Source organism: Lampetra planeri, chromosome 74 (genome assembly GCF_965212315.1).
Source record: "Lampetra planeri chromosome 74, kcLamPlan1.2.h2, whole genome shotgun sequence".
In the NCBI taxonomy this organism is placed as follows: Eukaryota; Metazoa; Chordata; class Hyperoartia; order Petromyzontiformes; family Petromyzontidae; genus Lampetra; species Lampetra planeri.
The window spans coordinates 4,260,220-4,280,780 of NC_136179.1; the positions used below are offsets into that span (position 1 = coordinate 4,260,220).

General features: G+C 42.9%; 1 protein-coding gene across 1 annotated transcript in view; it reads right to left on the reverse strand.

The window, feature by feature from the left end:
• The window catches only part of LOC144737839 (uncharacterized), a 75,977-nt gene that overhangs the window by 17,785 nt on the left and 37,631 nt on the right, over positions 1-20,561 (reverse strand). The window contains exons 12-14 of the mRNA XM_078620713.1: positions 14,900-15,619; positions 7,264-7,860; positions 2,216-2,641 (exon numbers count right to left, since the gene is read on the reverse strand). Of these exons, the coding sequence (XP_078476839.1) occupies positions 2,216-2,641; positions 7,264-7,860; positions 14,900-15,619 (1,743 nt within the window). The remainder of the gene's footprint in view (positions 1-2,215; positions 2,642-7,263; positions 7,861-14,899; positions 15,620-20,561) is intronic.

Genomic DNA, 20,561 nt, shown 5'->3' on the forward strand with positions numbered 1-20,561 from the left:
CCTTCCGTTTCACATATCCCACCCTTGGTTCGCACGTCCATATTACATGCATACATATTACATACAGACATTACATTCATGCATATTACATACATGTTACATACTCACGAGTGTGAAGCTAAGAATTCGAATGAGATTCGAATATCACAATTCAATGTACGGTGTTCTAATCTGTAATACGAGTACACAACATTATAGTTTACTATGACAATAGTTTGTAGTGTTATTTTAAAGCGTTGAAATGTATAGCTCATAGTTTAAAGGTTATATTCTTAGAGTTTATAATGTTAGAGTATGCAATGTGAGTTTACAATTTGAGAGTTTGTGGACGTGCCCTATTCTCGTGGGACCCGACACGGATTTGGAAATAATTCGTATGATCATGTTTGAGCTGGGATGAGCGACTAATGTTTACTTTGATTAATCATAACTGTGTGTAGGTTAGTGCAACCGGGGCTTAGTGAATACTACTCATGAATGAACTCATACTTATTTCGGTAGAAATTTGAAATCGTGTTGGTAGAACAAGTCGCCTGCCTTTTCAAGACGAATTGGTATCTTCAAGTGCGTCCGTAAATATATTGCTATAATGCACAGCATAGGGAAGGCTGCCTTGTTCGGGAGATGTAGTTTGGCTAAGGCGCTGTGGCCGTGTGATGACACGGATTCTGAAACAATGGAGTTAAACACTCGCTGCTTGGCCCCGTCGACAGCAGCGAAGGCTGTCATATACCGCCCCATTTACGAGTTGGCTGTTTGGGGCTGTATAATGTGTTTAGTTGAAGGTGCTAGGTGTTGTTTTCTTCTAACAGCTACTAACGTGCGTGTGTTGTCTGTTTTTAGGATTTGGCCATTGATGTTGTTCTTTTTATTGGGCGTTTTTTTGTTGAGTTCTGTCACTTGAGTGTTGCAGTTTGTTTAAAAATTCGTCACGTGAGCGTGGTGTTTTGATTGTGGGATTTTGTTTTTGTCACAATTTGTGATTCTTATAATAATTGTAACGATTCATAATCTCATGAGTTTATGATTCTGTGCGTGTATTTATACAAATATATTCCGTCTTTTGTTATTCGATTACATATCGCAGTGAAAATCGTGATTGTAATATGACCATGTTGTAATTGTAATAATTGTATCCGATCCTTGCATGTACACTATACATACATATTAGCGATTCTTATACGACCACACTGTGATTCTAATGCTTCTAATGATATTATAATACCTACTAATACACTAGTTTATAATCGTTTAATGTTTAGTGTTATCGTTTATAGTATTAGTTTACATGTTATAGAGTACAGTTTATCCCCGACATACTTCGGGATTAGGGACTGGTACGTTGATGAACGATTAACTACGGGGACCTTTCCCCTCAAGGAACACGTGTTAATCGGGTAGACAGCCAAGATGCTGCCGGTTAAGGGCACACTTGTGTGACGGAGATCCTCCACCTGAAATTCTCTTAACATGTTTTTTCTAGGAACATTATGAAATAAAGACCGTACAAACATTTGTTAAAAATACGTTTTTATTCATCTGCAATCATTTTTACGTCAAAACTCGAAGGGAATATTTATTACGTCCTATGTTCACACATTTCCAGTACAATGCAAATCATTTCCGTTCCAGGAATACCAAAGCGTTAAAATATAATTCCCCATGATTTCCTTATTAGTTCACCACATTTGTTCACTCTGCGTCTATGTTGAAGTCAAGGCCATATATCCAACGAACGCGCCATCAATGTACATTCTGAAAACCGGCTATCTAAAGCCGATTAATACCTATCAAAAAAAGCTAAAATGTTGAGTAAAGATGTACCTTCAGACGCATTCCAACTTTAGCTCAACAGGAACACTTAACGACTACAATTGAACCCTCTCACAACCAGTGCTCTTCACACCACTTCGGCAAGTAATCCGATAACATTACAAACACCACTGTGCACGTCACGAAACTCTCCCAAAAACTGTAGAACTAAAATGGTCAAAATTATAACCAAAAAGTACTCTATACCGATTAAAAGGTATAACCACGTGACATAATATGTTTTCAGTCACCCCGAGCTCTCTGGTTGACTCTCGAGCCACTCCATTACATCCAGCCATCTCTCGGGATCCAACTGCATGGGATCGAAGGTGGAAACTTCTTCAGGACTCATTGCAGCACCTTGAATTTCAACTTTTGATTTCAGTTTCCTATCATTGTGAACCTTCTGATGCCTGTTCATGTTAGATGAGTGTGCAAATGCCTCCCCACACACAGGGCACAAGAATGGCTTCTCGCCCGTGTGTGTTCTCTGGTGACGCTGAAGATGTGATGAGTGTGCAAATGTCTTCCCACACACAGGGCACAGGAATGGCTTCTCGCCCGTGTGTGTTCTCTGGTGACTCTGAAGATGTGACGAGTGTGCAAATGTCTTCCCACACATAGGGCACAGGAATGGCTTCTCGCCCGTGTGTGTTCTCTGATGAGTTTGAAGAGTTGACGAGTGTGCAAATGCCTTCCCACACACAGAACACAGGAACGGCTTCTCGCCCGTGTGTGTTCTCTGGTGTCTCTGAAGATGTGATGGCCGTGAAAATGCCTTCCCACACACAGAGCAATTGAATTGCTTCTTGCCTCCGTGTGCGTGGGGCTGTGGAGAGCGTTTCTGCTCCATGTGAGCGTCGTAACAGTAGCTGTGTTATCGAGTCAAAAGTACGCTATCGGCCGCAAGGATGTTTAGCGTTGAGTTTTGGATTTTGTTAACTGCTAAAACTCTCGCGTCTAACCGAGACGCAAACAAATCCCGCTAATTTGACGACGAACACGTTTAAGATTTTATCCGCGAAAATATACACTTACTTGGAGATTCACGGTAAATCGATGTCTAGAACCCGTCTGAAGATGTCGCCACGAACTCTCCCGACGCAAAGTCGCCTAACTGTCGACACAGCAATTGTGCTCGCCAGGCTGCGTTGTCTCGAGGTTGAAGGGCGATCAGCAGAGCGACGAGTCGAGCGTCCAACCTCATCAAGTTCCCTCTCGAAATGGCATTGAGCTCTGCTTCTGAGCCGCCTTATAACTCCCCCCCTAGGATCCAATCCTTTGTCTTTCAGACTATTTGCATTCGATTGTTAATTTTGGAAGGCACAATCCGCATGTCTATTAACATACCGAAGGGTAATGTGCCCATTGTGCTTCATGCATGCATATGTAATTGTGCGCTTATTTTGAATAAAAACTTTGTCCTCGATTTAAAGTGAATGCAGAGAAATTAGCATGTAACTTTAGAAAAGGAAGAGAGCGGCCTTCTCGACGAGGGAGTGAAACCCAATAGGTAATATTCTTTTTAAATCCTTTATATTAAGTTCACTTGCTTGCTTGCGCGCTTGCTTGCTTGCTTACGACCGTGCAAATCTTTCAGTCGTTATTTTACCCACTTCCCGTGATCCCATCGAGCTGACATTTTGCACACAGACTCGTTGTGCGTGACAATTTATTTTCGTGAATTTTTTTCCCCAAAATTGTACACTTTTAAGGAAAAAAATTATTATATTTAATTACCAATTGCTTAATGGTGGCAGGCAATCATCTGACCCCTAGGTGGCAGCAATCTCAAGCCATAGGACGAGAGGACTCTAGCCGCCACGCATATAAAGGATTTATAGTGAAAAACTTTGTTTGACGGGTTAATTTTTACAGCGTTACAATGGATAGGTTGTAGTTCATAGGATATAATATAATGTTTCATTATGATAGAGCTTAACATGTGAGAGTCTACAATATAAGAGTTGATCAAATGCGACGATCAAGGGCGTCAATCGGGTGAGTTTGATCAGAGGCTTTAATCAAATGCGTCATCCCATCACGGAACACCACCTCCTTGCGTATATCACAGCAACAGAAGCAACTCCAGCAGCAACAACAGCAGCGACAACAACAACAGCAACATCACATTTTCAGGGCGACGCAGCTACTTCCGATTATGCTGCCCAGCTGTTTGAAGTCAGGACCTGCTCTCGCAGGAACCCACACTTTTTTGGAAAGTATTGCGATGATCATGTCTGAGCTGAGAATTAAGTCACTCAAGATTACTTTGTTTAACCATAACTTTAGGTAGGTTAGTGTAATCGGGGCTCTGTGAATACTACTCATGAATGAAATCACACTCCTGTATGACCGACATTGTACTAATTTTGGTTGATCGAGTAGAACAAGGCATGTGCCATGCCCAGACGAATTCTTATCAACAACAGTGTCCTTAAATATGATGCTAAAATAAATGTTAACACTGGATTTAACGTGCACCTCTTAACCCCTCCCTCGCATTTACGACTAACGATTTTCATTTGCACATAACATACATTCAAGCACAGTAAAATGCTAATACGACCATATTGTTATTCTAAAATTTGTCCTGTACCCCCCACAGTTCACATATATGACCCCCGGATCGATTGAACAGATAATTTACATACATATCTGTAGAGTGCAATTTTAATACTTCTAATGAGATTTATTTTATTACGTCCCTTCTACGTGACTTTACCGAAAGAACCAAGAAGACTATGAACTATTGTTTAAATTTAGAACCATATAAACGGAGGTAAGGAATTATAATCTCATTAGAAGCATTAGAATCACAGTGTGGTCGTATTAGAATCACACTCTGCTCATATGTATGTATAGTCTCCGTGCAAGGATCGGATAAAAATGATAAAAATTACAACACACAATCGAAATGCTATATACAGTATATATACACATACAAAAATCTTAACAACCACACATGGTAACATATATACACCACATTATTTCAAATACGTATTTAAAAATATGTTTTAAATTTTTTAAAAATTTAGAATGTCGTTGTCCATGTGGGGAGATGGAGCGCAGTGGATCGTTTCGTCTAAGCTGCTTTTCGGAATCCGCGTGATAACCCAGTCACATCGACTAACTCCAGTCACAGCACCTTACCCAAACTACATCTCCCCAACAAGGCAGCCTTACCGCTGCTGTGCATTGTGTTTATGGGATAACAGAGGTGTGTATTATCACATACGCCTTGCCCAAAACGACTGATTGTCCGCTTAACAGCCTAGCCTGTAAACCACTATTGGTGATAGTGTTGTTTGAGAGCAGCTATTAAAGTCGTTTTGGCAAACGAGGTGGTGGCTGGCCAAACCATGCCTCGCTGTTGGTCTCCGGAGTGATGGCGGATTGGTGCCGCGGGACGCAGCATCTCATCCGACAGGCGTTGCAGCAGCTGGGTGATGGCATCCGTGAGTTTGTCAACTTTCTCTTCAAGTTGAGGCCGTCTCCCTCGTGGTCTCCTCCCTCTGCGCGTGCTGTGGGTTGCTCATGGCCGAGGTGGAACTGCATGTTGAATCGGGTGTAGACGTTATTTTAGCAACATTTAAGTACAGTATTGTGTTTAGAATGCGTCTCGACAAGGAAGGTGACTTGTTGGATCAGAGTTTTTCATCAAAGGCGTTATCCCATCACGGGACACCAACATGCTGCGTATATAACAGTAACAGAAGCAACTACAGCAGCTACGAAACCGTTCGATGGCAAAGCAGCGACTTCTGCTTCTGCTCAAACTACTGCCCGAATGTTTGTGGCCGGCCCTGCTCTCGTGGGACCCCACACGTTCATGGAAATAATAGAGATGATCCTGCGAGGAACCGGTGCCTGGATCCTGGTCAAATTCTTCAAAAGAAGCCAGGGACCTGCCTAATCCTTCAAGGCTGCGGTGCGAACCCTTGACGCCCCGAAATGCACAAGATTCTAACATGGGCGAGAGACGGGCGTCGAGAACCAGGTCAAAATGCGCAAGGTTGCGCTTGTAGGCTCCACGCAAAATATCAATAGTGTATATTGCTATTCATTCTACCAGCAGTGGGCAGCTTGATTCTAATACGACCATGGTGCGATTTTAATAATTTTGATGCGATTCTAAATCTGGTACCACCCAGGCCGCATTTACGACTCCCGATGTGCATCTACATTTAACATACATTCTAGCTCAGTGTTATTCGAATACTACCAAAGTTTTATTATAATCGTTTTAATCCGATCATAATCCTGCACCCCCCCGTTCGCATATCCGACCACCGGTTCGCATGTCCAAAGGCCATAGATGCATATTACATGCATACGAGCGCAGTTCGCTTGCACGTACGCTATACATACATATGCGCAGAGTGTGATTTTAATACGATCACGTTGTAATTCTAATACTTGTAATGAGATTATAATACCGTACCTCTGTTTTTGCTGTTATAAATGATTAAACTAGTTTATAGTATTTTAATGTTTCGTGTTATCGTTTATAGTGTTACAGTTCACATGTCTTAGCGTACAGGATTCACTGTATACTTGATGATTAGGAACCGTAACGTTGTGAATCGATTAATAATGGGGCCCTGTCCCCTCCAGGAACACATGTTAATGGGGAGACAGCCAACATGATGCCTGTTAAGGGCAGATGTGTGACGAAGATCCTCCACCTGAAACTCGCTTTAAACACGTTGATATGAATAAATAAACGGACACACATTTGTTAAAAAAAAAATTTTATTCATCTGCAATCATTTTTAAGTCAAAACTCGAACCGAATGTATTATATCCTATGTTCAAACAGTTACAATACAATGCAAACCATATCCGTTCCAGGAATACCAACGCGTTAAAGTATCATTCCCCATTATTTCCTTATTAGTTCACCACATTTGTTCACTGTGCGTCTATGTTGAAGTCAATGCCACATATCCAACGAACGCGTCATCAATGTACACCCTGAAATCGACTATCTAAAGTCGATTATTACCAACCAAAAAAAAGTTTATACTTGAAAAAAAAACCTTTTAAAATGTTGAGTAAAGATCTAACTACAGACACATTCCAAATTTAGCTCAACAGGAACACTTAACGACTACAATTGAACCCTCTCACAACCAGTGCTCATCACACCACTTCGGCAAGTAATCCCATAAAATTACAAACCACCCCTGTGCACGTAATTAAACTCTCACAGAAACTGTTAAACTAAAATTACACACAAAAGTACTCGATACGGCTTAATAGGTATAACCACATGACGTAATATTTTTTCAGTCACCCCGAGCTCTCTGGTTGACTCTCGAGCCACTCCATTACATCCAGCCATCTCTCGGGATCCAACTGCATGGGATCGAAGGTGGAAACTTCTTCAGGACCAATTGCAGCACCTTGAATTTCAGCTTTTGATTTCAGTTTCCTATCATTGTGGACCTTCTGATGCCTGTTCCTGGTTGATGAGTCTGCAAATGTCTTCCCACACACAGGGCACTGGAATGGCTTCTCGCCCGTGTGTGTTCTCTGATGATTATGAAGATTTGATGACTTTGAAAATGTCTTCCCACACACAGGGCAAAGGAATGGCTTCTCGCCCGTGTGTGTTCTCTGATGACTATGAAGCGTTGATGAGTCTGCAAATGTCTTCCCACACACAGGGCACAGGAATGGCTTCTCGCCCGTGTGTGTTCTCTGATGACTATGAAGATTTGATGACTTTGAAAATGTCTTCCCACACACAGGGCACACGAATGGCTTCTCGCCCGTGTGTGTTTTCTGATGGTGTTGAAGAGTTGATGAGTGTGCAAATGCCTTCCCACACACAGAGCACAGGAACGGCTTCTCGCCCGTGTGTGTTCTCTGGTGTCTCTGAAGATGTGATGGCCATGAAAAGGACTTCCCACACACAGAGCAATTGAATGGCTTCTTGCCTCCGTGTACGTGGGGCTGTGGAGAGCGTCTCTGCTCCATGTGAGCGTAGTAATAGCAGCGGTGTTTTCGAGTCAAAAGTACGCTATCGGCCGCAAGGATGTTTAGCGTTTATCCGCGAAAATAGACACTTACTTGGAGATTCACGGTATTTCGATGTCTGGAACCCGTCTGAAGATGTCGCCACGACCTTTCCCGACGCAAAATCGCATAACTGTCGACACAGCAATTGTGCTCGCCAGGCTGCGTTGTCTCGCGGTTGAAGGGCGATCAGCAGAGCGACGAGTCGAGCGTCCAACCTCATCAAGTTCCCTCTCGAAATGGCATTGAGCTCTGCTTCTGAGCCGCCTTATAACTCCCCCCTAGGATCCAATCCTTTGTCTTTCAGGATATTCGCATTCGATTGTTAATTTTGGAAGGCACAATCCGCATGTCTATTAACATACCGAAGGGTAATGTGCCCATTGTGCTTCATACATGAATATGTAAGTGCATCTCAGTGTGTTATTGTGCGCTTATTTTGAATAAATGGAAAAACACGTTCCCCATGCCCTCCATTGTCTTCGATTTAAAGTGAATGCAGCCCCGTTGCGTTCCCAAAAATCGCCGAGCTTCGGGAGTGAGCACGTACAGACGCGTAGTGACCACACTTGCAATACAATCACTCTAACATCAGTTACCAAAATCCGATCTGGTACATGGTCTCCGCTTGGTCTGGTTTGTATCCGTCATCACTCTGGAGACAAACAGCGAGGCATGGTTTGGCCAGCCACCAGCAGCTATTAAAGTCGCCAAAGCGACTTTAATAGCTGCTCTCAAACAACACTATCACCAATGGTGGTTTACAGGCTAGGCTGTTAAGCGGACAATCAGTCTTTTTGGGCAAGGCGTATGGGAAAATACACACCTCTGTTATCCCATAAACATAATGCACAGCATCGGTAAGGCTGCCTTGTTTGGGAGATGTAGTTTGGGTAAGGTGCTGTCACTGGAGTTAGGCGATGTTACTGGGTTTTCACACGGATTCCTAAAAGCAGCTTAGACGATATGATCCACTGTGCTCCATCTCCCCACATGGACAACGACATTCTCAGTTTTAAAAAAATGAATAGAAATGTTTAAATACGTTTTTTTAATCATGTGTATTGTATAAATGTTATAATGTGTGATTGGTATACTCATTGATACGACACATTCAACCAACAGTGGACAGTGTGATTTTAACACGACTATTGGGATTCGAATAATTGTAATTCGATTCTAATCCTGCATATCCTACCCCCGGTTGGCATATTAACTTACCATACGTACAACCACAGTGTGATTCTAATTAGCTCAGTGCGATTCTAATGATTAGTATGCGATTATAATCCCATACCTCCAATTATGTGGTTCTGCACTATAACAGTTAATCGTATTTTAAAGCGTAACAATGGATAGGTTGTAGTTCATAGGCTATAATATTATATTTCACTATGTTAGAGTTTAACATGTGAGAGTTTACAATGTCAGAGTTGATCAAATGCGACGATCAAGAGCGTCAATCTTAATCGACGCAGAAGCAAATACAGCAGCAGCAACATCACATTTCGAGGGCGACGCAGCTACTTCTGATTCTGCTGCTTCCGCTGCTCAGATATTTGTTGCCAGGCCCTGCTCTTGCGGGACCCCACACGTCTTTGGAAATGATTGAGATGATGATGTCTGAGCTGATAATAATTTAATAAAGAGTACTTTGTTTGTGTGTAGGTCTGTGTCATCGGGGATCAGCGAATACTGCTTATGAATGAACTCACACACCTTTATGACTGACATTGTACTAGTTTTGGTTGATCGAGACGAACAAGGCACGTGCCATGTCCAGACGAATTGATATTAACAATATTGCCCTTAAATATAATGCTAACACTGGATTAACGTTAATACTGGATTAAACATGCACATTTTAAACAGTGCCTCGCATTTATGACTAACGATTCGCATTTGCACATAACATATATTCAAGCACAGTAAAATGCGCATACGAACATATTGTTACTAGAATAATTTTAATGCGATTCTAACCCTGCAAACCCCCACAGTTCGCATATCCGTCCCCCGATTCGATTGAACGTATACTTTACAAACATATGAGCGATTAAAATGCTTCTAATGACATTCTCATACCGTAACTCCGTTTATGGTGGAATCTATTATATAAAAAAAAAAATTAAAGTCGTTTAATGTTTAGTGTTATTGTTCATAGTGTTATCAGTTTACATGTTATAGAGTACAGGTGATCCCCATAAAAACTTCGGGTTTCGGGACCAGAACGTTGTGAAACGATTTACAACGAGGAACTTTCCCTGCCAGAGCGCAAGCCGCTAATTAAAAGAACACGGGGTGGCGGGAACACGTGCTTCCATGGGCGGTCGTAGACAGGTTGTATTGCCCACAGGTGACACCGGGTACGTCCACCAAGTTGCTCCGCCCATGGCGGGGTCTTGTTGAAGTCATAGAGGTGAAATGGCCGCAGTGTGTACCCATGTAGTTATGTCCGTCCCCACCCAGACAGCTCATCCCCATGTCCTGTACAGCCCAAGTCTGGTGTGTCCGACGTGGTGGGGCACTCGGCAACGGAAACCGTACGCCAAAGGAAATGTGTTGTGGCGCCCACAGTTTCTGAGCCCCTGAGGCCCGGGGTGCCTCAAGGATCCGCCACGTGCGAGGAACCGGTGCCTGGAGCTCAGTCAAATTCTTCAAAAGAAGCCAGGGACCTGCCTAATCCTTCAAGGCTGTGGTGCGAGCCCTTGACTTACGACATTAGTGTGATTCTAAGAGGACCACGGAGTAATTCTAATAATTTGAATGCGAATCCAGTGTTAACGTTAATCCAGTGTTAGCATTATATTTAAGGACAAATTGTTGATAACAATTCGTCTGGACATGGCACGTGCCTTGTTCGTCTCGATCAACCAAAATTAGTACAATGTCGGTCATAATGGAGTACGAGTTATTTAATGAGTAGTATTCGCTGAGCCCCCAGATACTAACCTACACACAGTTATGATTAAACAAAGTAACGTTTAGTCGCTAAATTCTCAGCTCAGACATGATCATCGCAATCATGCTCCATGTGAGCGTAGTAACAGCAGCGGTGTTATCGAGTCAAAAGTACGCAATCGGCCTCGATTTAAAGTGTTTAGCGTTGAGTTTTGGATTTTGTTAACTGCTAAAACAAGAACGACACTCGCGTCTAACCGAGACGCAAAAAATTCCCGCTAATTTGACGACGAACACGTTTAAGAGTTTATCCACGAAAATAGACACTTACTTGGAGATTCACGGTATATCGGTGTCTGAAACCCGTCTGAAGATGTCGCCACGAACTCTCCGGACGCAAAGTCGCCTAACTGTCGACACAGCAATTGTGCTCGCCAGGCTGCGTTGTCTCGCGGTTGAAGGGCGATCAGCAGAGCGACGAGTCGAGCGTCCAACCTCATCAATTTCCCTCTCGAAATGGCATTGAGCTCTGCTTCTGAGCCGCCTTATAACTCCCCCCCTAGGATCCAATCCTTTGTCTTTCAGGATATTTGCATTCGATTGTTAATTTTGGAAGGTACAATCCGCATGTCTATTAACATACCGAAGGGTAATGTGCCCATAGTGCTTCATGCATGAATATGTAAGTGCATCTCAGTGTGTAATTGTGCGCCTATTTTGAATAAATCGAAAAGCTTTGTCCTCGATTTAAAGTGAATGCAGAGAAATTAGCATGTAACTTTAGAAAAGGAAGAGAGCGCCTTCTCGACGAGGGAGTGAACCCCAATAGGTAATATTATTTTACAGCGTTACAATGGATAGGTTGTAGTTCATAGGTTATAATATTATGTTTCACTATGATAGAGCTTAATATGTGAGAGTAGACAATATCAGAGTTGATCAAATGCGACGATCAAGGGCGTCAATCGGGTGAGTTTGATCAGAGGCTTGAATCAAAGGCGTCATCCCATCACGGAACATCACCACCCTGCGTATATCACAGCAACAGAAGCAACTACAGCAGCAACAACAGCAGCGACAACAACAGCAGCAACATCACATTTCGAGGGCGACGCAGCTACTTCCGATTCTGCTGCCCAGCTGTTTGTAGTCGGGACCTGCTCTCGCAGGACCCCACACGTCTTTGGAAATGATTGCGATGATCATGTCTGAGCTGAGAATTAAGTAACTCAAGATTACTTTGTTTAACCATAACTTTAGGTAGGTTAGTGTCATCGGGGCTCTGTGAATACTACTCTTGAATGAAATCAGACTCCTGAATAACCGACATTGTACTAATGTTGTACTAATTTTGGTTGATCTAGTAGAACAAGGCACGTGCCATGTCCAGACGAATTCTTATCAACAACAGTGTCCTTAAATATGATGCTAAAATAATTGTTAACGCTGGATTTAACGTGCACCTCTTAACCCCTCCCTCGCATTTACGACTAATGATTTGCATTTGCACGTAACATATATTAAAGTCCATTAAAATGCTAATACGACCATATTGTTATTCTAAAAATTGAATGCGATTCTTGCCCTGTACCCCCCCCCCCCCCACAGTTCACATATCCGACCCCCGGTTCGATTGAACAGATAATTTACATACATATCTGTATGTCCCCCAAGTTGCTCCGCCCATGGCGGGGTCAGGTAGAGATCATAGAAGTGGGTGATCTAAAGACAGTGCATCAACTAAGGGACAAGAAAGAGAGAGTTCGAGAAGGGAAGGCGAGACCAAGTGTGGGCGAAGGTTCACGCCGAGAATGAGAGAGGGGGAGGAACGAGGTTTGGGGCTGTTTTGGCTGGTTGCTGTCTCGTCGTCGTCGTTGCTATATCGTGACGCCTGGGGTCTGAAACCGCGTTAAAGGCTAAATAAAATAACCCTCTGCAGTGTGAGTCCGGAGTCATTGCAATTGTAATGATTCATTATTTCACGGGCTAATATTGGGTTTGTGCGATTATTTTACATATTCATACTGAATATTGTTATTTGATTCCATTTAGATGAAACATTCATCCATTAGTGGACAGCTTGATATTAATACCACCAAAGGGTTATTCAAATAATTTTAATCCCATCCTGATCCTGCACCTTCCGTTTCACATATCCCACCCTTGGTTCGCACGTCCATATTACATGCATACATGTTACATACAGACATTACATTCATGCATATTACATACATGTTACATACTCACGAGTGTGAAGCTAAGAATTCGAATGAGATTCGAATATCACAATTCAATGTACGGTGTTCTAATCTGTAATACGAGTTCACAACATTATAGTTTACTATAACACTAGTTTGTAGTGTTATTTTAAAGCGTTGAAATGTATAGCTCATAGTTTAAATGTTATATTCTTAGAGGTTATAATGTTAGAGTATGCAATGTGAGTTTACAATTTGAGAGTTTGTGGACGTGCCCTATTCTCGTGGGACCCGACACGGATTTGGAAATAATTGGTATGATCATGTTTGAGCTGGGATGAGCGACTAATGTTTACTTTGATTAATCATAACTGTGTGTAGGTTAGTGCCATCGGGGCTTAGTGAATACTACTCATGAATGCACTCATACTCCTTTCGGATTTAAATTGAAATCCTGTTGGTAGAACAAGTCGCCTGCCTTTTCTAGACGAATTGTTATCTTCAAGTGCGTCCGTAAATATAGTGCTAAAATACACAGCATAGGGAAGGCTGCCTTGTTGGGGAGATGTAGTTTGGCTAAGTCGTTCTCGCCGGGTGATGACACGGATTCTGAAACAATGGAGTTAAACACTCGCTGCTTGGCCCCGTCGACAGCAGCGAAGGCTGTCATATACCGCCCCATTTACGAGTTGGCTGTATGATGTGTATAGTTGAAGGTGTTAGGTGTTGTCTTCTTCTAACAGCTATTAACGTGCCTGTGTTGTCTGTTTTTACGATTTGTCCATTGATGTTGTTTTTATTGCGGCGTTCTGTCACTTGAGTGTTGCAGTTTGTTTAAGAATTCGTCACGTGAGCGTGGTGTTTTGCTTGTGGGAATTTCGCTTTGTCACAATTTGTGATTGTCATAATAATTGTAACGATTCATAATGTCATGAGTTTATAATGGGTTTGTGCGTGTATTTATATAAATATATTCCGTCTTTTGTTTTTCGATGACATCTAGCAGTACACTATACATACATATGAGCAGAGTGCGATTCTTATACAACCAGTGTTCTTCTAATGATATTGTAATACCTTACCTACGTTTACATAGTTATAAATTAAACACTAGTTTATAATCGTTTAATGTTTAGTGTTATCGTTTATAGTATTACAGTTTACATGTTATAGAGTACAGTTTATCCCCGACATACTTCAGGATTAGGGACTGTTACGTTGATGAACGATTAACTACGGGGATCTTTCCCCTCAAGGAACACGTGTTAATCGTGTAGACAGCCAAGATGCTGCCAGTTAAGGGCACACTTGTGTGACGGAGATCCTCCACCTGAAATTCTCTTGACATAGGAACATTATAAAATAAAGACCGGACAAACATTTGTTAAAAATATGTTTTTATTCATCTGCAATCATTTTTACGTCAAAACTCGAAGGAGATATTTATTATGTCCTATGTTCACACATTTCCAGTACAATGCAAACCATATCCGTTCCAGGAATACCAAAGCGTTAAAGTATCATTCCCCATGATTTCCTTATTAGTTCACCACATTTGTTCACTGTGCGTCTATGTTGAAGTCAAGGCCATATATCCAACGAACGCGTCATCAATGTACATCCTGAAATCAGCTATCTAAAATCGATTAATACCAATCAAAAAAAGCTGTACACTTGACAAAAAAATCTTTAAAATATTGAGCAAAGATGTACCTACAGATGCATTCTAACTTTAGCACAACAGGAACACTTAACGACTACAATTGAACCCTCTCACAACCAGTGCTCATTACACCACTTCGGCAAGTAATCCGATAACATTACAAACCACAACTGTGCACGTCATTAAACTCACAAAAACTGTAAAACTAAAATGGCTAAAATTACACACAAAAATACTCGATACGGATTAATAGGTATAACCACATGACATAATATTTTTTCAGTCACCCCGAGCTCTCTGGTTGACTCTCGAGCCACTCCATTACATCCAGCCATCTCTCGGGATCCAACTGCATGGGATCGAAGGTGGAAACTTCTTCAGGACTCATTGCAGCACCTTGAATTTCAGCTTTTGATTTCAGTTTCCTATCATTGTGGACCTTCTGATGCTTGTTCATGGTTGATGACCGTGCAAATGCCTTCCCACACACAGAGCACGGGAATGGCTTCTCACCAGTGTGTGTTCTCTGATGGTTTTGAAGAGTTGACGAGTGTGAAAATGCCTTCCCACACACAGGGCACAGGAATGACTTCTCACCCGTGTGTGTTCTCTGATGACTCTGAAGATGTGATGACTGTGCAAATGCCTTTCCACACACAGAGCACAGGAATGGCTTCTCTCCCGTGTGTGTTCTCTGATGGTCTTGAAGAGTTGACGAGTGTGCAAATGCCTTCCCACACACAGGGCACAGGAATGGCTTCTCGCCCGTGTGTGTTCTCTGGTGACTCTGAAGATGTGATGAGTGTGCAAATGTCTTCCCACACAGAGGGCACAGGAATGGCTTCTCGCCCGTGTGTGTTCTCTTATGAGTTTGAAGAGTTGATGACTGTGCAAATGCTTTCCCACACACAGGGCACAGGAATGGCTTCTCGCCCTTGTGTGTTCTCTGGTGTCTCTGAAGAAGTGATGGTCGTGAAAAGGACTTCCCGCACACAGAGCAATTGAATGGCTTCTTGCCTCCGTGTACGTGGGGCTGTGGAGAGCGTCTCTGCTCCATGTGAGCGTAGTAACAGCAGCGGTGTTATCGAGTCAAAAGTACGCAATCGGCCTCGATTTAAAGTGTTAAGCGTTGAGTTTTGGATTTTGTTAACTGCTAAAACAAGAACGACACTCGCGTCTAACCGAGACGCAAAAAATTCCCGCTAATTTGACGACGAACACGTTTAAGAGTTTATCCACGAAAATAGACACTTACTTGGAGATTCACGGTATATCGGTGTCTGAAACCCGTCTGAAGATGTCGCCACGAACTCTCCGGACGCAAAGTCGCCTAACTGTCGACACAGCAATTGTGCTCGCCAGGCTGCTTTGTCTCGCGGTTGAAGGGCGATCAGCAGAGCGACGAGTCGAGCGTCCAACCTCATCAATTTCCCTCTCGAAATGGCATTGAGCTCTGCTTCTGAGCCGCCTTATAACTCCCCCCCTAGGATCCAATCTTTTGTCTTTCAGGATATTTGCATTCGATTGTTAATTTTGGAAGGTACAATCCGCATGTCTATTAACATACCGAAGGGTAATGTGCCCATTGTGCTTCATGCATGAATATGTAAGTGCATCTCAGTGTGTAATTGTGCGCCTATTTTGAATAAATCGAAAAGCTTTGTCCTCGATTTAAAGTGAATGCAGAGAAATTAGCATGTAACTTTAGAAAAGGAAGAGAGCGCCTTCTCGACGAGGGAGTGAACCCCAATAGGTAATATTATTTTACAGCGTTTCAATGGATAGGTTGTAGTTCATAGGTTATAATATTATGTTTCACTATGATAGAGCTTAACATGTGAGAGTAGACAATATCAGAGTTGATCAAATGCGACGATCAAGGCCGTCAATCGGGTGAGTTTGATCAGAGGCTTGAATCAAAGGCGTCATCCCATCACGGAACATCACCACCCTGCGTATATCACAGCAACAGAAGCAACTACAGCAGCAACAACAGCAGCGACAACAACAGCAGCAACATCACATTTCGAGGGCGACGCAGCTACTTCCGATTCTGCTGCCCAGCTGTTTGTAGTCGTTTCACATATTCCACCCTTGTTTCGCACGTCCATATTACATACATACATTTTACATGCATACATGTTACATACAGACATATTACATTAATGCATATTACATACAGACATGTTACATACTCACGAGCATAGTGTGATTCTTAGAGGATGACGGTGTGAAGCTAAGAATTCGAATGAGAGTCGAAAATCACACTTCAATGTACGGTGTTCTAATCTGTAACACTAGTTTATGATGTAATTTCATAGCGTTATAATGTATCGCACATAGCTTATATTGTTAGAGTTCACAACATTATAGTTTACTATAACACTAGTTTGTAGTGTCATTTTAAAGCGTTACAATGTATAGCTCATAGTTTAAAGGTTACATTGTTAGAGTTTATAATGTTAGGGTATTCAATGTGAGTTTACAATTTGAGAGTTTGTGGACGTGCCTTGTTCTCGTGGGACCCGACACGGATTTGGAAAAAATTGCTATGATCATGTCTGAGCTGGGATGAGCTACTAATGTTTACTTTGATTAATCATAACTGTGTGTAGGTGAGTGCAATCGGGGCTGAGTGAATACTACTCATGAATGAACTCATAATTGTTTCGGATATAAATTTTAAATCGTGTTGGTAGAACAAGTCGCCTGCCTTTTCTAGACGAATTGTTATCTTCAAGTGCGTCCATAAATATACTGCTAAAATACACAGCATAGGGAAGGCTGCCTTGTTGGGACGATGTCGTTTGGCTAAGGCGCTGTGGCAGGGTGATGACACGGATTCTGAAACAATGGAGTTAAACACTCGCTGCTTGGCCCCGTCGACAGCAGCGAAGGCTGTCATATACTGCCCCATTTACGAGTTGGCTGTATGATGTGTATAGTTGAAGGTGCTAGGTGTTGTTTTCTTCTAACAGCTACTAACGTGCGTGTGTTGTCTGTTTTTAGGATTTGTCCATTGATGTTGTTTTTTTTTACTGCGGCGTTTTTTTTGTTGAGTTCTGTTACTGAAGTGTTGCAGTTTGTTTAAAAATTCGTCACGTGAGCGTGGTGTTTTGCTTGTGGGAATTTCGCTTTGTCACAATTTGTGATTGTTATAATAATTCTAACGATTCATAATCTCATGAGTTTATAATGGGTTTGTGCGTGTATTTATATAAATATATTCCGTCTTTTGTTATTTGATGACATCTAGCAGTGAAAATCGTGATTGTAATATGACCATCTTAAACAACTACGCTGGTTTGGTCGTCTGCGTGCGTATCTGGACGTTAATTTGTTTACGGTCCCGCCCAAACAGCTCGCTCTGATTTCGAAGAGAGCGAAAGCTCACTTTCATTCGATAAAAATAAATAAATAAAACGCCCGGAAAAGAGCAAAAGCATAGGTCTGCCAAGGTCTGCGCCACAGTGCTGCAGTGCACTGTGGGCGCAGACCCTGCGCTGAGTGAGTGCGGTGTGTATGCAAGTGTGCGAATGGTAGTTACGCTAATATTACGTTTATTTATGTAAAAAATGGGTGCTGCGTGCTGCGATTAGTGGAGTCCCCAAACAACTTTACCTTACGAGTAGGCAGGGGTCGCTATACAGTGAGTCTTAGCGGACTGAGCTGGCAGCTTCACCTGCCGGAACCACGGAGGGTTGCGTAGCGCCCCCTACAGTTTCGCCCATGGGTCAATACCCCCATGGGGCAACCCAGCTGACTGTTTGATGGGTATAATGGGTACTTTTCGGTTTATCCGGCTTATTACCATTATTATGTATTGACGTTGATCACGTCTCCATGGACGGCTTGCTGTCTACTTCGGTTGTGTAATTGAGATGTTGTGCATGCTGCTGCTGGTAAGGGCATGTGTTGCATAATATGCAGCATGTGTCCGCGTATCATGTTTGGCACGGATGCAGTTGGCGTTACTGTACATTTATGATGTTTTGGAGTTCCAATCCCATGCACTTTGAAATGTAATAAACTGTCAAAAAAGGTTGTAGGCCGCCCCCCGCCGCTGTCACTCTCTGGCCGTTGCACAAGCCATATCGGAATTTGCGAAATGCTAAAACAATGAGTACAGTGTGACACCACCCGGGTAACTCCCGGGATCAAAATGGGCATTGGAAAGTGATCGCTTTATTGAGATGATTATGGTACTACCACAGGGTATTGTGAACGGTTCAGGAGGAGGAGAGGTCTGGATTTGTAAGTCTCACAGTACCGGTAAGAAGCGCCGGGTGGGGGATGCCCTCCACTGGGGTACAAATTCTGTCATTATTAGTATACGATCATGCAATGTTTCTATCTGCAAGCTGCCATAACTTAAACGATCCCCGTTATTGTTCGATTGAGAAATGGAGTGACCCACACCTCTGATACCATATGTGAGGAACCCAAACATCCGATGCATGCGTACAACACCCACAATGGGAATACGTAAAAGTAAACACACCAACAAAATACATTTTAATATAAGAAAAAAATAGGTGGCCCCATTGCGCATCTGTCTGTGTGTGTACATACAGACGGAGGATGCAGGGGCCAACCTGTATGCGATCGGAACGGTGCAATTGCTGACCAATGTCACTGTGGATGGCACACACGCTGACGCACACCGGAGCTGTGTCTTCGCGATGCAAGGGCATGGTGGATGGTGGAGCGCATATGGATGGTGCGTTACTAATAAAATAAAACAAATCGCTGGAAGCAGCCATGCGAGCAGGCTACATTGAGAGCGATCGCGAATGGGTTGCGTGTCTGGAAGAAGCCTCGCTCTTTCGGATGCCGTGCCAGCTTCGTCAACTCTTCGCTACGATACTGCTGTATTCCATGCCAGCAGATACGAAGGCTCTCTGGGATAAATTCTACGATGAATTGGCTCGCGATTACGAGTACCAGTACCGCCAGCTGACCAACAAAGAAGAAATGGTAAATCTTCTTGGTTCTTTAGGTAAAGTCACGTAGAAGGGAAGTAATAAAATTAAAAAATGTAAACATAATAAAATAATTCTCACGACGTTTCGGCCACAACGCAAGCAGCCGTCCTCAGGTGAAAACCAGGTCTGTCGAGGCGACAGCGTCTGAATGAAACAGCACACGTGCTTGGAGCATATATATAAGCTGGGTTGGAAGGGGGGGAAAGGGCGCCTTGACAAAAAAATGTGCATATCAAGAGGAATTTAGCATATTTATGGGAAATGCAGGTATATGATTAGTACTACTTATGCCCGTGCATTATGCAGGATTAGCAGCATAAAAGGGAGGGGATATGGGAAATGGAGGTATGTGATTAGTACTACTTATGCCCGTGCATTATGCAGGATTAGCAGCATCCAAGGGAGGGGATATGGGAATTGCAGGTATGTGATTAGTACTACTTATACCCGTGCATTATGCAGGATTAGCAGCATCAACGAAAATAAAAGAAATTGTAAAGTTCAAGACCCTTCACAGACTCCACGAGTTCCTCACGGCAGGTGGGATGGCTCTGTCGGACTTTGACGACCTCCCACAGCTTTCCGAGTACCCACACTTGGTCCTGGACTCGCTGCTTGAGAGCAACCATATCCGCCGCGATTTGGACACGAAGGACTTCCCATTTCGACTTCGGCGCAAACAGTTCCCCATTGTCCCAGCCTTCGCGATGACCATCAACAAGGCGCAAGGGCAAACTGTTCACAACCTGGGATTTTATCTACCAACGCCATGCTTCTCGCACGGCCAACTGTACGTGGCACCATCGCGAGCCACGGCAAGATCCAACATCAATGCGCTCATTGAGGGACCTGACGACGAGGAGGAAGACGGAGTGTACACGAAGAATATCGTGTATCGCCAGATATTTCAATAAGTTGCATTCCATATTTGAATAAGTTGCATTCTTTAAAATTGTCGATTGATCGTCTCATAAAAAT